Below are 14,530 nucleotides of genomic sequence, written 5' to 3' on the forward strand. Positions count from 1 at the left end.
TACAAAAATTAGCTGGGTGTCGTCATGGGTGCCTAATCCCAGCTACTCAGGAGGCTGAGGCAGGAGAATCACTTTAACCCAGGAGGCGGAGGTTGCCGTGAGCCAAGATCATGCCATTGCACTCCAGCCTGGGCAACAAGAGTGAAACTCCATCTCAAAATAAATAAATAAAATAAAGAAATTAAATTGAATTTATATAGTAGCAACTTTCTCAAACACACTCTCTGAAATATGAACTCCATGAGGACAAATATTTCCTCTCATCTCTTGTGACTCCCCAGGACCTAGAAGAATGTGTTGCACATGGAAGATGGTTAATAAAAATCTGTTGAATGAATGAAATTAATGAGAATATGGAATTTTAAAAGGGTGTTTGCGCCCTTTCTATGTTGTTGTGTAAAGACATCAGGAAAATATGGGCCATTCAGGGGAGGGATATCCTTAAAATCTAATTGCTATACTTTCATATCATAAACACAAAACCTTTGTTGTATTTCTCTCTATTGCTTAAATAAACTTGTCTTAAAGTTTTTTTCAAGGTACAGTTATACTCATTCTGAAAGATACATTTTGATAATAATTATAATCATAGTAAATAAACCGAAGGTTAAGAAGTCAAAGTCAGCATGAGATAAAGAGATAGGACTGTCTTCTCTTCCAGATGAGAATTAAGTCAACACATTAAAATTCAATTTTCTAATATATGGTAGCATCTGACAAAGATTTTTGGTGATTCCAACCATTTTCCTGCAATCACTTTTTGTAATGGTGACGTTCTCCCTTTTACTGAAAAGAACAAGGCCTCTTTACGTGGAATAAAGAGAAACAAAAAGGGAATAAACAGTACCTTTAAACTTTATTATTATTGTCATATTGAAATAGACCATCTTACATATACTTAAGTGCTACATATATACACCTAGATAGGACCTAAACAAAACTTTAGGGTATACATCTGTGATGCATTCACCCATTTTCATACTTATTTTTATTGGACTGGAAAATTGGGTGCTTTAATGTACAATCTAATACATTAGAGTTAAATGTATTAAATTTGATTTAAATATATTAAATCTAATTTAATATATTTAAATGATTTAGAATCATTTAAATTGTTTCGTTCTTCTTTTAAACAACAACTCTTTAAACCTCTGGACCCTTCACTCTACTAAATGAAATCAGAGTAACTTTCAAAACAGAAAACTTACCCAAGAGGGTGTTTAGGCTTGTAGAAAAGAATATATCTAGCCTATTCGTTCAGCTATCCCCACAGCCCTTGAATTTAATTTAAATCTGAAAAACATATTTCCTAATCCCTTCACGCATGACAAATAATGAAACGCTAAAACTCTGGTGCGGAAAACTGTCCAACATTCTTTAATGTATAAAGCACTGTTTTCAGAAATTTAAAAAATGTTCTTGGAAACCAACTTTGGCTTGCTTTGTGTAGTAGTATAAAGATTTGGATACTTTTTTGAAAAAAAGGAAGTTGAGAAGCATAAGTTATTTATAACACACGTTATAGGTGATGACTTTCTGTGAATAGCTAAGACCAACAGTGAACGTCTTTGGGTAGTGGTATTATGAATGGTTTTCATTTCATGATATTTAATTTAGGGGATGAACAAATAAATCAGTACGTGGTAAGTCCTTTGATTCTGTGTGGAGGTACAAGGATAAATCCTGTCTGAGCAGGACCACCCTTCCAAATGAGCACTGCAGAAATCCATTTTGTCTAACAAAAAGGAAAGGAGCTCATTCTGAAATTTTTGTGAGGTGTCTAGATTTTGAATTCATTTCATTGTAAAACAAGATATACAGATCAAGAGTAATACTTATGTGTGAAGTCCTGATAGAGGTATTAGAAGATGTACTAATTCTGTAGCCTCTCTTAGACAGCTTTATGTTTAAGGGTGGAAGGTGACATAAGAACTGTCTTACTTCTTTATCCATAGACACATTGGGACACATGGAAAAGGGCACCCTTGCAACTCTAACATTTAAAAAACTACTTTTCTTCCATGCTTTCTTTCATTCTCATGAGTTAGGAAAAACTGATAAGTCAAAATCCTCATTCCACAGAATGCAGAATCTCAGGCCATAACCCCAGATCTACTGATTTTGAATCTTTAACACAATCGTCAGGTGACTCACATGCATATTCAAGTTTGTGAGGCCTGTTTCTAATTTAGGTCCATTTCCAGAGGAATCAACGTGGCCTTTAATTAGTATATTCAGGTGCTTCCAAGTACAGAATGCTCTGAAATCTTCCAACTGGGTGGAGTCTTTGCCTGAACAAGGAGACAGTCTTCGAATGCCACAGCAGATTCTATGGTTTAATGAATTTCCTCACGCTGTAAGCAATTTGATACACAATGATTATCCTTGACCACTCATCGTTTTTAAGCCAATACTCATCACTTTTACCTAAAAAAGGGTAAGGAAGTGAAAAATTTCTCATGATGGGATAAATTTTTACTGTCTCCCATCTGTGGAGCTTTAGGCATAGGAATAAGTGCTAGTATAGTACTTGCTGTGTCATCTTTTTATTGCCTTTCTCAAAGGCAGTATACGAACTGATATTTTTCTTCTTTGCAATTGTCTTTAATCTGGCTGTTCACTGAATTTTTCCTGGTCATATTGGTGTTTCTTTCTTCAGTGTCAGTTTACTTATAAGGAGTAGAATGCTGTATTCTGAAGGATTTACCGCATGTTTTGAGACTATACATAGCCATTTTGTAGCACCTTTAAAAACAATGCATTATACAAACTCAATTTTGCTGAGGAATCATGTATTTATAATGCAATCATATTTCAGGTAGAAGAACAGAGCCAATGGAATCTATTCCTGTGTAACCATGTAATATTGATCTCATTGGGACTTCATGGCAGTATTGACAGCAACATACATTTCCTAATGGTATTTTTCAAGTACTATTTGAAGTACAGCAAGAAATTAAATGTTTTAAGAGTTACTGCTTTCATTTTATTTTTAAGGAATACCTTCCTTGACATTATAGCATATGTAGGCTGCAGAAATATATGTTTTATATATTCTTAAATAACTCTGATACTAGAATAAAGAGGGAAAAAAAACCTTTGAATTCAAGGATAACTCTGAATTTATGTACTTTATAAATCATATTCAAATTTTTAATTCATACTAAATATTTCTAAAATTTGAGTTTAGGATGGATAAAGCTAATGTTCTGTCTTATTTTCACATAGTGTCTAGAAATGTCTCTGTTCTGAAATGTCCTGAAAACAAGTGGGGCTTGGCATTGGCTGTCTTCTTTGTGACTAATATTCTCTTCATTTTGAGGATTTCTGCGATTTAAAAGTCTCATCCTCACATGATGAACTGACTTGCTCACTAATAAACAGTGTTACTTGGCTTTAATACCTAGGCAGTTTGAAACTGAGTTGGCACTAAACCTTTCAAAGGAGGCAAAAGCAGTAGTAATTTAGTGAATTGAGCCATAGGTTTGACTATCTACTGCTAATAAGATTGTCAGAAATTTCACAAATATCCATCTAATTTTCTTTTGTGGTTAAAGATGCAACCATAATAAAAGCAAATAATGAAACCACTTACATTTTTCATGTTTAACTTTATTCTCATGAGTGAGGGCCAACTTTGCAATTCTTAAATTTAAAAGATCAGAAAGTGTATGAAGCTATTAAGTGGCTTTCACACAGCTAGTTACAGAGAATTCTGGAACTCTTTCCTGGTTCAGTGTTCTTTCCACTGAACTGGCCCTCTTAGTTTAGGAAAAAAGGTAGCAACGTACCCACATTTCATTTAAGGTCCTATTAATCTCACTACACAAACATCACCACAGTGCACAAATATCTAAAAGGGTATGTGGATCTCCTGTATCAACTTTGGTTTATCAGCTTAACTCAATGCATATATTTCCATGGGAAAATCAGGACATGAAAAGTTGTGTAATATCTTACAGGAAAAACCTAGGAGAAAAGATTAATGAAACTAAATTCTAATGTTACGTGCTTTTAGATAGACAAGGTCCAGTTTTATCAAATTGCTATAGGTATTTGTGGCATTATATTTGCAATATCCTAGCTTTAGAAACTGATCAACTATAATATGAGCAGTGAATATAGAAAAAATAGGCATTTCTACTGTAATTCAATGTACATGTTCCTGAAAAATATTGTATTCCACAAAATGGCACTTAAAATATAAGTGGGCTGTTATGGATTGCTTGTTTCCCTCCAAAATCACATGTTGACGCCCTAACCCCCAAAATGACAGCATTATGAGACGGGATCTTTGGGAAGAAGTGAGATTTAAATAAGGTCATGAAGATAGAGCCACCATGATACGATTATTGCCATTATAAGAAGTGTCACCAGAGAGCTTGCTTTCTTTCTCTCTCCATCATATTAGGATACAGTGAGAAGGTGGCAATATGCAAACCAGAAACAGAGCCTTCACCAAGCATCCAACCATGCTGGCACCCTGCTCTTGGATTTCCTCCAGTATGGTTGGAAGTAAATGTCTGTTGTTTAAGCCACCTAGGTATTTTGTTATAACAGCCTAAGCTGACTAAGACAAGGGCTTATGGGAAGAATTGGTTTGGGGCAGACCCCTCAAGATCTGTGCAGCTTTGTAACTAAAGCAGTGATGAAAACAAAAGCTGGTACCTTGGAAGAAAGTTTGGGCAACGAAGTGAGCAGCTCAGAAGTAGCTGGAGGTCACTTCAGGAAAGATTAGAAACACACAAAACAAAATGATGATGGAAGTGGAACTCTGAAAAGAGGATGTGCACCCTGAAGAGAGCCATGGAAAGCTGTGGGATGCATCTTGAAAGGCGGAAACCCAGTGCAGGGACTTACTTTTCATTGACGGCTCAGTTGAGAAGGCTTTTTCTGCCTGTGCAACAGCTAGACTGAGGGCGTGTTCCTTTCCCCATAATTCTCATTACGTCTTGCTTGAAAAGCTACATAACTACTTTCATGTTATGCTGAGATTCTCTTTTGTACGTGAGCTTATTAGTGTTAAAGAAAGTCACACTGTAGCAGAACAGAAATGGAAAACCAAACAATGGTGGATTTTACCTACATCAATAACTTCTGGATCATCAATTTGGCAATTTATAAAGTACAGTGTTATGGTACAGTATTTTTGTTTCAAAGTGTTTTACCTCAAATAATAATTTTTACATTTTAATAATATATGCAATCTCCTGGTTTAAAGTAAAAATAAACTCCTTAGGGGATGGGACCAACTTCTTATTCATTCTCTCCCTCTGTGGCACATAATTGAACACAGGAGACATACAAAAAATGCTTCTAATGAAATCAGGGCTACTCAAATCAGGAATCTTGGATTATATCTGTATTACTCTGATATGGCACAACTAAATAATTAAGGTATAATAAAAAAGCCAATGCCATTGCTTCCTAATATAAAGGAAATACATTCTGTTCAGAATTTCATGTCCAAAATCAAGTTTTTAACTTAAATACTTAATTTAAACCATAATTGATAAAAATGTTAGACACAACTATTGCTTATGTAACAATATAATCAGAGAAATTTTTTTGGATTTTATCTATTTTTATTGTGATGAAAACAGCCCAGGGGAATGACAACTAATATTAACAAATACAATAAATAGGCTGGGCACTGTGGTTCATGTCTGTAATCCTAGCACTTTGGGAGGCCAAGGTGGGCAGATCGCGTGAGGCCAGGAGTTTGAGACCAGCCTGGCCAATACGGCAAAACCCCATCTCTACAAAAAATACAAAAAATTAGCCGGGTTTGGTGGCGTGCACCTGTAATCCCAGCTACTTGGGAGGCTGAGGCAGGAGAATCGCTTGAACCCGGGAAGCAGAGATTTCAGTGAGCCGAGATTATGCCATTGCACTCCAGCCTGGGCATCAAGAGCAAAACTCCGTTTCAAACACACACACACGCACACACACACAGAGAATAAATAAATAACACTTGTATTACAACATCATTCAAAAGTTTTAAGAATGCAGTATTTTTCTTTTAGAAATCATCAAAAAATAAATTCTTAACTCCATTTCTCCACTTATAAAGCAATAGATCTACCAGTGTTTTAATTTCATATCATTCAAAGGTAGAAATTTAAGATTCACTAAATGCTTTAAAGGAGAAAAGAAATTTAAAACAAGTTTCTTTCCTATGAAAGAGCACAGGAATGTCAGTTCAAATTCTCTTTGAAGATGACTAGCCTGATAAATTTCCAAATTTTGATGTTCATATATCATTCATTCGTCACAGTTGACAAAAATAAGTCATTTAAGTAACAATTTTTTTAACTCAACCAAAATGAATTAGTAACAAAGTGATGCTAAGATGCAGTTTTTTCTTTATAAGCTACATCTTCCTCTAGAAAACATCTTTTCAAAAAATTTGCATGACTGTTTTAGACATATCTAATGCAACATTAAATCTGTATCTAAGGTACTGTAATATCTGATGATATACTACCTTACGATAAAAGTATAAGACATTCAAAAGGACTAATATCAGACTTGTAGCATTGTCCTACAAGAGACAGTGGTGGGCATGGCAGTGGTTGTGGCCATGTTAATTGAAAAAGAAAATGCTTTTAGGAATTTTTGACTCAATATATAAGTTTCACTTTGAAGAATATATTCTTCATCATTCACATTCTCCATATTATATCTTTTTAAATGAATGCTAGTTTGAAGTGGCAATTCAGTCAAGTTTTCATAGCAATCTGTCCAATTACTAAAGAAGATGATATTCTAAGATTTGAAATTCATAGCTTAAGAGAGACTACTTAGAATAAAAGAGAGAATTTCTTTGAATGCTGTGGTCATATGTCACATTTCCAGGAAATAGGAGATATATATATACACACACACACAAGAAGACTGGTACATGTTCTCACTATAAATAATGATAAGTATGTAAGGTGACGGATATGCAAGTTAACTTGGCTCTGTCATTTCACAACATTTATCAAAACATCATGTTGTACACCGTAAATATATGCAATTCCTATTTGTCAATTTTACCTTAAAGTTGGGGAAAAATTAAGAGTTTAGATTCATCTTTAATAGCTGTGGGAGACCAGTGAAGGGTTTCAAGTAGGGGAGAAATAGAAGTAGTTTTGCATTTTATAAATACAAATCTGTCAGCATATGGAATAAAAGCATACGATGGATTTTAAAAACAAGACATAAACACTTTAAAATAACACGGTCACACAAAGTTTTTTTCACAAATTATTATATAATAGTGCCTATTTATTTTGAAATAGGTGATGGCTCTACATAATATTGCATGTGTTACCTGTATGTTTCAGTATGTCTGTACACATGTACATGTATGCAAATCTTACTAAAGTATGAATAAAATTTTAGTTATACTCAGGCTGCTACCATCTATTATGTATGCATGCTTATCCATTCATTAGAAGTTTCAACTTTGATCTTGCCCAATTCTTTTGTAGTATATCTCTAAAATTTCAGATGCTATATGGCAGCTTAGTAGGGATTTGTTAGTTGAAAAGGTATTGTGCACCACAACAGGAAATCTAGTATACTGAGAAAGAATATAATCAGACAGATACATGTATATTCATCTTTGGTTACTGGATACATAGAATAATGATGATAGCAAAAATGTGGAAAATGTTTCCTTGCCTCTTAGACTTCAGATCCACCATGCTGAATGGACTTTTATAGGGCATATACTTGTTCATGACCTCTAGTGTTAAGAAATTCTGTCATGTTTGAAAACTAGTCCCTAGCGGAGCCTGTATCCCTGTTAATAGCTGAAAGGTCAATGGAGCTGCTAAACAGTTTGTATTACTGTCAGGGTGGCCATGAAAACACCACCTGCTGCAAGAGGACTTGGCAGCTGGGTCAACAGGCACTGTGGGAATTTATCAACTTAGGGGGGCCACTTGCATAAAACTTTGACTGATGAATTGGGACTAGACTGGCTTATTGGGCTAAAGCTGCTCTATTATGTATAACTTTCTTTGGGATGGCAGAGCTGCCTGCTGGCTCCCTGAGACATATGCAAAGGATAAACAGAACTGGTTTCCTCTTATGAAGTGATTTTTTTGAAAAAAACACTCTTTAGCATCCAGTCTAATAAGAAGTAGGATGAAGATATTAAGAAAACAATAAACAAAGGGCAGTAAGTGGGCCATGGGGGGAAGAAGAATGAGGGGCAGTTTTTGATATTGGTCACAGAGGAGATTGGGGATACAACATTTCTATAAAATGACCCCTCAAGCCTGGAATTTGCATTGTTAATTTATAGACTTATTAAGGGAATGGTCTGTGTGACTTGGTTGGGTAACAGATAAGTGATATGTTAAAATATAGCAAGAGTGGGTACATAGTAATTAAATCAACATGATGGAGAATAATTTTCCTTTACAAATTCCTAGAGAAATAAAGCCTGGAAAAGTTTCAAAAAAAGTCATTTGGTTTAAGTTCATCTGAAACAAAAATTAAAGAATATTTGTCAATACTATGAAAAAATTTGTGTTCTATAAAAATAAATCTTGGAAGTTACATAACTTTGTCGGAATTCTTTAATTTCCACCCCAGGAACATTTATGTACTTCTGAAAGGATTTAGCAAAGAGCGTCCACCGTATAATTTGGACATTTGAACACTACGTATTGAGAGTTGTTTTTTTTTTTTTTGAAATGGAGTCTCGCCCTGTTGCCCAGTGCTGGAGTGCAGTGGCATGATCTCGGCTCACTGCAACTTCCACCTCCTGTATTCAAGTGATTCTCCTGCCTCAGCCTCCTGAGTAGCTGGGATTACAGGCATGCACCACCACGCCCAGCTAATTTTTGTATTTTTAGTACATAGAGGGTTTCACCATGTTGGCCAGGCTGGTCTTGAACTCCTGACCTCAAGTGATCCTCCCATCTCGGCCTCCCAAAGTGCTGGGATTACAGGCGTGAGCCACCATGCCTGGCTCTATTGAAGGTTATTAGAAGCTCCATAGATGTCTTTATTCCAATTTTGGAACTAAAGGAACCTTAAAAATTGAGAGAACATCTGAAAATAATCCTGGAATGCCTGGAATAAACACACAAAAATTACTAAAGAATGTAATATGTTTAAAATATATTATTTAAACACCTTCACAGCCCTCTGTAGAATGCAGCAGGCACAGAAATATCATCTTCTACATATTTTTTGATGGACAAAGGGGCACAGTTTGGTGAAATAATCTATGCTGGGTGCTACACTAAGGAAGATTTAGAGACCAGACCAATTGACTCCCTGTCTGACCCAGATAGACTTGCTCCCAATCTTGACTAGTTTCAGATGGCACTACTAAGTGAAAGTAAAATTATTGCCAAGATTTTGTGTTCAGTTCATCTAAATCTGTTTTCTAGAACTGCTAGCTGAAGGAGCCCCCAGGCTAAGGCATACTGAATTCAGTACTAGAGACTTTTTTGGATCCTGTGAGTTGGCTGAGTAAACTGGGTGATTGGTGTTGATTTGACCTTAACTCTGCTCTGCCATAAGATGTGACTGTTCAGTCCCTGAAAGTATTCCAAGAGTGTGTACAATGTTCTAACATGGAGGCAAACTTAATTCCTTTTCTGTTTCCTTGGAAGTTGCTTTTTTTTTTTTTTTTTTTTTTTTTAAGACAGAGTCTTACTCTGTCACCCAGGCTGGAGTATAATGGCATGATCTCGGCTCACTGCAGCCTCCTCCTCCTGGGTTCAAGTGATTCTCCTGCCTCAGCCTACCGAGTAGCTGGGATTACAGGCACCTGCCACCCTACCAAGCTAATTTTTTGTGACTTTACTAGAGATGGAGTTTTTACCAGATTGGCCAGGCTGGTCTCAAACTCCTGACCTCAGGTGATTCACCCACCTCGGCCTCCCAAAGTGCTGGGATTACAGGCATGAGCCACGATGCCCGGCCCGGTGGAGTTTTTTCTTAACTCCTGAGTTCTAGGCATTGTCTTTTCTTTTCTTTTTTTTTCATGCTAAACAATGGCATTTAATTTTTACAAGAGGATATCTCACCATCCTTTTCTGAGGTTTGAAACTTACGTAAATGATTATGTAGCTTACAGCTTTAGATCAAATTGTCCTTACAGACTGAGGTGGTAATACTAGAACCTTATCTGTTTTTGCCAAAATGATTTAAGAGATACTATACGTATAGTTTCCATGGTTTCTAAACTCCCTCATTGTGTGTTTGTGTGTGTGTGCATGCGCACATGTAGGAAAAAAATAGGAAAAACATAAATCCTATGGTAAGAATGTAACTTCTATGACATATAATACAGAAAATAAAAATTTCACAGTTTTCTGCTTTTCTCTTCTTGGGCCACAAATCAACTGATGTTTGAAAGTTATTCTGAAAACATTATTCTAGCAAGTCTGGGGGCTTTGGTACGAGAATACAATTAACCTAAGAGTTTAATTTGTGTGTTTGATTTTTGGTATAACAAAATGTGTCTATATATTGTTTTTTTAGTTGATAAGATTCTTTTTTAAAATTCAGCCTCAAAAATTTTAGAAAAACAATTCTGCCATAACACGGACATCCTGAATACCACTATGCTTGTAATTAGTTTGTTTCCAAAATAATCCTGTTCACACACTTAAGTGTCTGCTTATATAGAACTTCAACTCATCTAGGAAGAAATACAATAATAATAAACGTTGATGGCCAAATCAAAACAGCATGAGGCTCCCAACAAATGTTTATAAAAACATTTGTTTTCTTATAGTCAATTTAATTTTGAAATTTATGCTCATGTCTGTGTACAAGGACGGTTTCTTTGGGACTCTGCTACTTCCCCCACCTTCTGAAAAGCAAACACAAATCTTAACCCAGGCCCCCCACATGACATGACTCACCAGAAACAGGCACCATAATGAGAAGTCAGGCCTTCAGGTATGTCACTCTGAGACCACCCTACTAGAGAAGAACTAAGATCACAAAGCCAAGGTCCCTTATGGCAACCTTGGTAATTAGACACTAATAATAGACTGAAGGTGTAAAATTCACCTCCACTCAGCCACAGACTAAACAATCCAGATGAAGAGAGAAAGATTTTTGTGAGAAGGAGAGAGAATCCATTACAATGCTACCAGGTACTTTGCAAAAACGTATAGACTTAGACAGTATAATAGAATAACAATGACTGTTTTGAAACTAATTGTATTATATCTGAGTGAAACTCCTACACCTCATTATGAATCTTCAGAATTTTGTGAATTAATGTTAGTTTGATTTTTATTCTTAAGGTTGCCAACTTCAACAATCCCCTAAGTGTCTGATTTTTGTTGTTGTTGTTGTTTATGTCTTTGCTTTTCTTATGGAGGACATTAATTTCACATTTGAGGGAAAAAAATTGCTGTAGTATATAGATGGGTATTTCTCTTACTGTGAAAGAAAATGTATACAGTCAAATAGAGAAGGGATGTTATCAACCTGTGATATGTGATATGTGATACTGCCCAGAGATCATTTAGAACTGGTTCTTCTTTTTGTTCTGCAAGATCCAATGTCAACCTACATTTCCCTCAGAAAAGCGTTTTGTCATATAAAAAAGGAGAAAATTTCAGAAAAACATACACAATTTACAATTTAAAAAGAATATTTTAAAATGCCCTTAGTAAACTTTTCAGAGTATTAGAATTAACTTTTTTGAAAAAGACTTGAATTGAAATTTGAAAATGGAGTCATGAAAATAATATAGAAGGAATCTGAAATTTGCAGCATGGTGTGGCTAAAGAGTAACAAGTCCGAGTGCTCAGCAACAGTCGTGTCTGTAAGGATCCTCAGGTTTCGTTATGATTAGCTGTTTCTAAATTGATGACTAATGTCTTTTCAACAACATATAATTTTAGCAGCTTCTGATAATTCAGGTTTGATCCATGAAATTAACAACTGACTAGTGATGATTCAAGATGATTGAAGTACATATGTATAAATGTTGTGATGCATGAGTGGGAAGGACCGGGGCGAGATAAACATATTCTTTAAAGGATTAAAACATTCAAATCTTTCTTTTGCTGAAGCAAATAACAAAACCCTACTTAAGTTTATATTTGTCTAGTTACCACAGTCTTCATGAGTGCTATGAGCTTTCAGATGGTTTCCAAATGAGGCTCAGATGTTGAACTGCCAGAATAACTTACCTGTTTACTTAACAAAAATCATACTAAGCACCTGTCATGTCTGCCAGTATGTTTCTCATTTTCTTTACAATAAGGAGGGTTTATGGCTTCCAACACCAGAGCCTAAGCCACTGCCTCACATGTCAGGGCCCCTGTCTGGCTTTTAACTGAAGACTCTGATTCCATGAATATAATGTTGCTCTGTGATGACAGCAAGAACCACACGAATGAGCTTTTGAAGTTCTGCATAGTGGCATCAGTCATCATAGACAGGGGAAGAGGATCCTCTCAGGACAGTGCTAAGCATATGGAAGTGGCAGAAGTGTACATCTTGGCTGATTGCTAATTGTGACGTTCCTATCATTAACTGAATGAACTAAAATAACTGGAAGAAGAAAATTATTGACTTAATGGGATAAAAAGAAATCTCACCTTTTGGGATCTACAATTTTGTAGAGTTTTCCATTGTGAGTCTGGGTCATACTTTTACTGCTTGATAAAATGTAAACTTCACCTGTTAAAGAAAGAAATAAAAGTAAGCAAATTTATAGCAGTACAGGTCCTTACTTCCTATTGCCTGGCAGTTATTCTGTATGTAAATCTATCTCCATCTGTCCACAAGAAAATCACTTGCCTAAAGATCATGCAAGAGTCTCACATGTCTGCCTTTACAGTGCATCCAGAATTCCAGATTCCAGTCACTCCTTTCCATATCCCACTACTACTCCAGTGCAAGCAGATATTATTTCTCATCTAGATTATGGTAACAGCTGTCTAACTGAGCGCCCTGTTGCCACTCTTGTTCTTCTGTGTGTATTCTCAACATACCAGCCACAGCGATTCTTTTCAAAAGAGTTAGATCATGTAAGTTGGATCACACTCCTTTGTTTCAATGCCCTGCAATAGCTTCTTATCTCATTCAGAGCAAAAGCAAATCCTGACAGTAGCACTTACTGCTATAACCTCATCTGCAACATTTTGCCCTCTTGTTCACTCTTCTCTAGCCTCACTGGCTTGTGGTTTCACACATGGGAGGCAAGTTCCCAACTCAGGCTCCTGTCTCAGGTTCTTGCTGTTCCAGGCCCCTATTACAGGCTCCATCTTCCTGTGAGTCTCCACTAGGTTCATCTTTTTCCCCCTCCTTCAAGGCTGTACTTAAATATCACCTTTCCTGACTGCACTTTAAAATCGCACCTTCCCCAACTCCCAACAAATTCCTCTTCACTACTAGATTTTTCTTCAAAGCATTTATCACCAATTTATATACAGTATTTTTAAAAATTTATTTTGATTTTCCTCCTCCTGTGCAACATAAATTTCATGACACTAGTTTAGACTTCTTGTCTTTTTCTCTTTTTTTTTGACGGAGTGTCGCTCCTCACCCAGGCTGGAATGCAGTGGCGTGATCTCGGCTCCCTGCAAGAGTTTACGCCATTCTCCTGCCTCAGCCTCCTGAGTAGCTGGGACTACAGGCGCCCACCACCACGCCTGACTAATTTTTTTTTTTTTTTTTTTTTTTGTATTTTTAGTACAGACGGGGTTTCATCGTGTTAGCCAGGATGGTCTCGATCTCCTGAGCTTGTGATCCACCCGCCTTGGCCTCCCAAAGTGCTGGGATTACAGGCGTGAGCCATTGCGCCCAGCCGACTTTTTGTCTCGTTATCCACTGCTGCATCCCCAGCATCCAGAACAGAGCTTTGCACAGAGTAGGTGCTCAATAAATATTTGTTGAGTGACTATTAAATGGGCAAGTTTTATCTTGATTTATTTCTGTGCAAGATTGATACATGTTAGTTATCAAGTTGTTACCGTTAATTGATAATTTGAGGCCACATGAAATTGGGTTGTGCCTTCTTAATCTTTAGCTTTTTCGGAAGATATGAAAGTACATCGCAATGTGTTAAAATAAACACTGGGGGAGAGGGGAGAGAAAGACAGAGAGAGAGAGGAAGAGAGAGAGAGAGAGACACCATGATGCTCAGTCTCAACTCTCTAAACTCTAACTCTTGATGCTAGCTGTGTTCGTAATGATGAAATACAACAGATGGGGTACTCTTTTAGGAGAAAACCACCCCGTTTATCACCACTACTTCCATATAATTCTATGTGTTGAATTGATCATGTGAATAGAAAATTAGAAGCTGTATTTATAATTACACATTTATAAAGTTTTAAAATTTATATTTGGTCCTCCCTCATGAAATAATCCTTGATTTAGTCTATATTTCTCTTACTATTGTGCATTAAACACACCCTGCTACTCTTCTACTTCTGAAAAAGATTTACACGGTTTGTACTAAAAACGTAGGCACAACAGAAAAAATAAAAATGAAAGTACAAAGCAAAGGAATGTAAGCAAAAGAATTAAAATTATTTTGTCA

At 36.2% G+C, this 14,530-nt stretch overlaps 1 protein-coding gene across 3 annotated transcripts in view; it reads right to left on the bottom strand.

Annotated features, from left to right (window-relative positions):
* HHI (hedgehog interacting protein) overlaps positions 1 to 14,530 on the bottom strand; it is a 98,255-nt gene that overhangs the window by 12,317 nt on the left and 71,408 nt on the right. For all 3 annotated transcript variants that reach the window (XM_011710462.2, XM_011710461.2, XM_011710460.2), the window contains exon 11: positions 12,582 to 12,663. In XM_011710462.2, the coding sequence (XP_011708764.2) occupies positions 12,582 to 12,663 (82 nt within the window). The remainder of the gene's footprint in view (positions 1 to 12,581; positions 12,664 to 14,530) is intronic.

This window comes from Macaca nemestrina, chromosome 3 (assembly GCF_043159975.1).
Source record: "Macaca nemestrina isolate mMacNem1 chromosome 3, mMacNem.hap1, whole genome shotgun sequence".
NCBI lineage: Eukaryota > Metazoa > Chordata > Mammalia > Primates > Cercopithecidae > Macaca > Macaca nemestrina.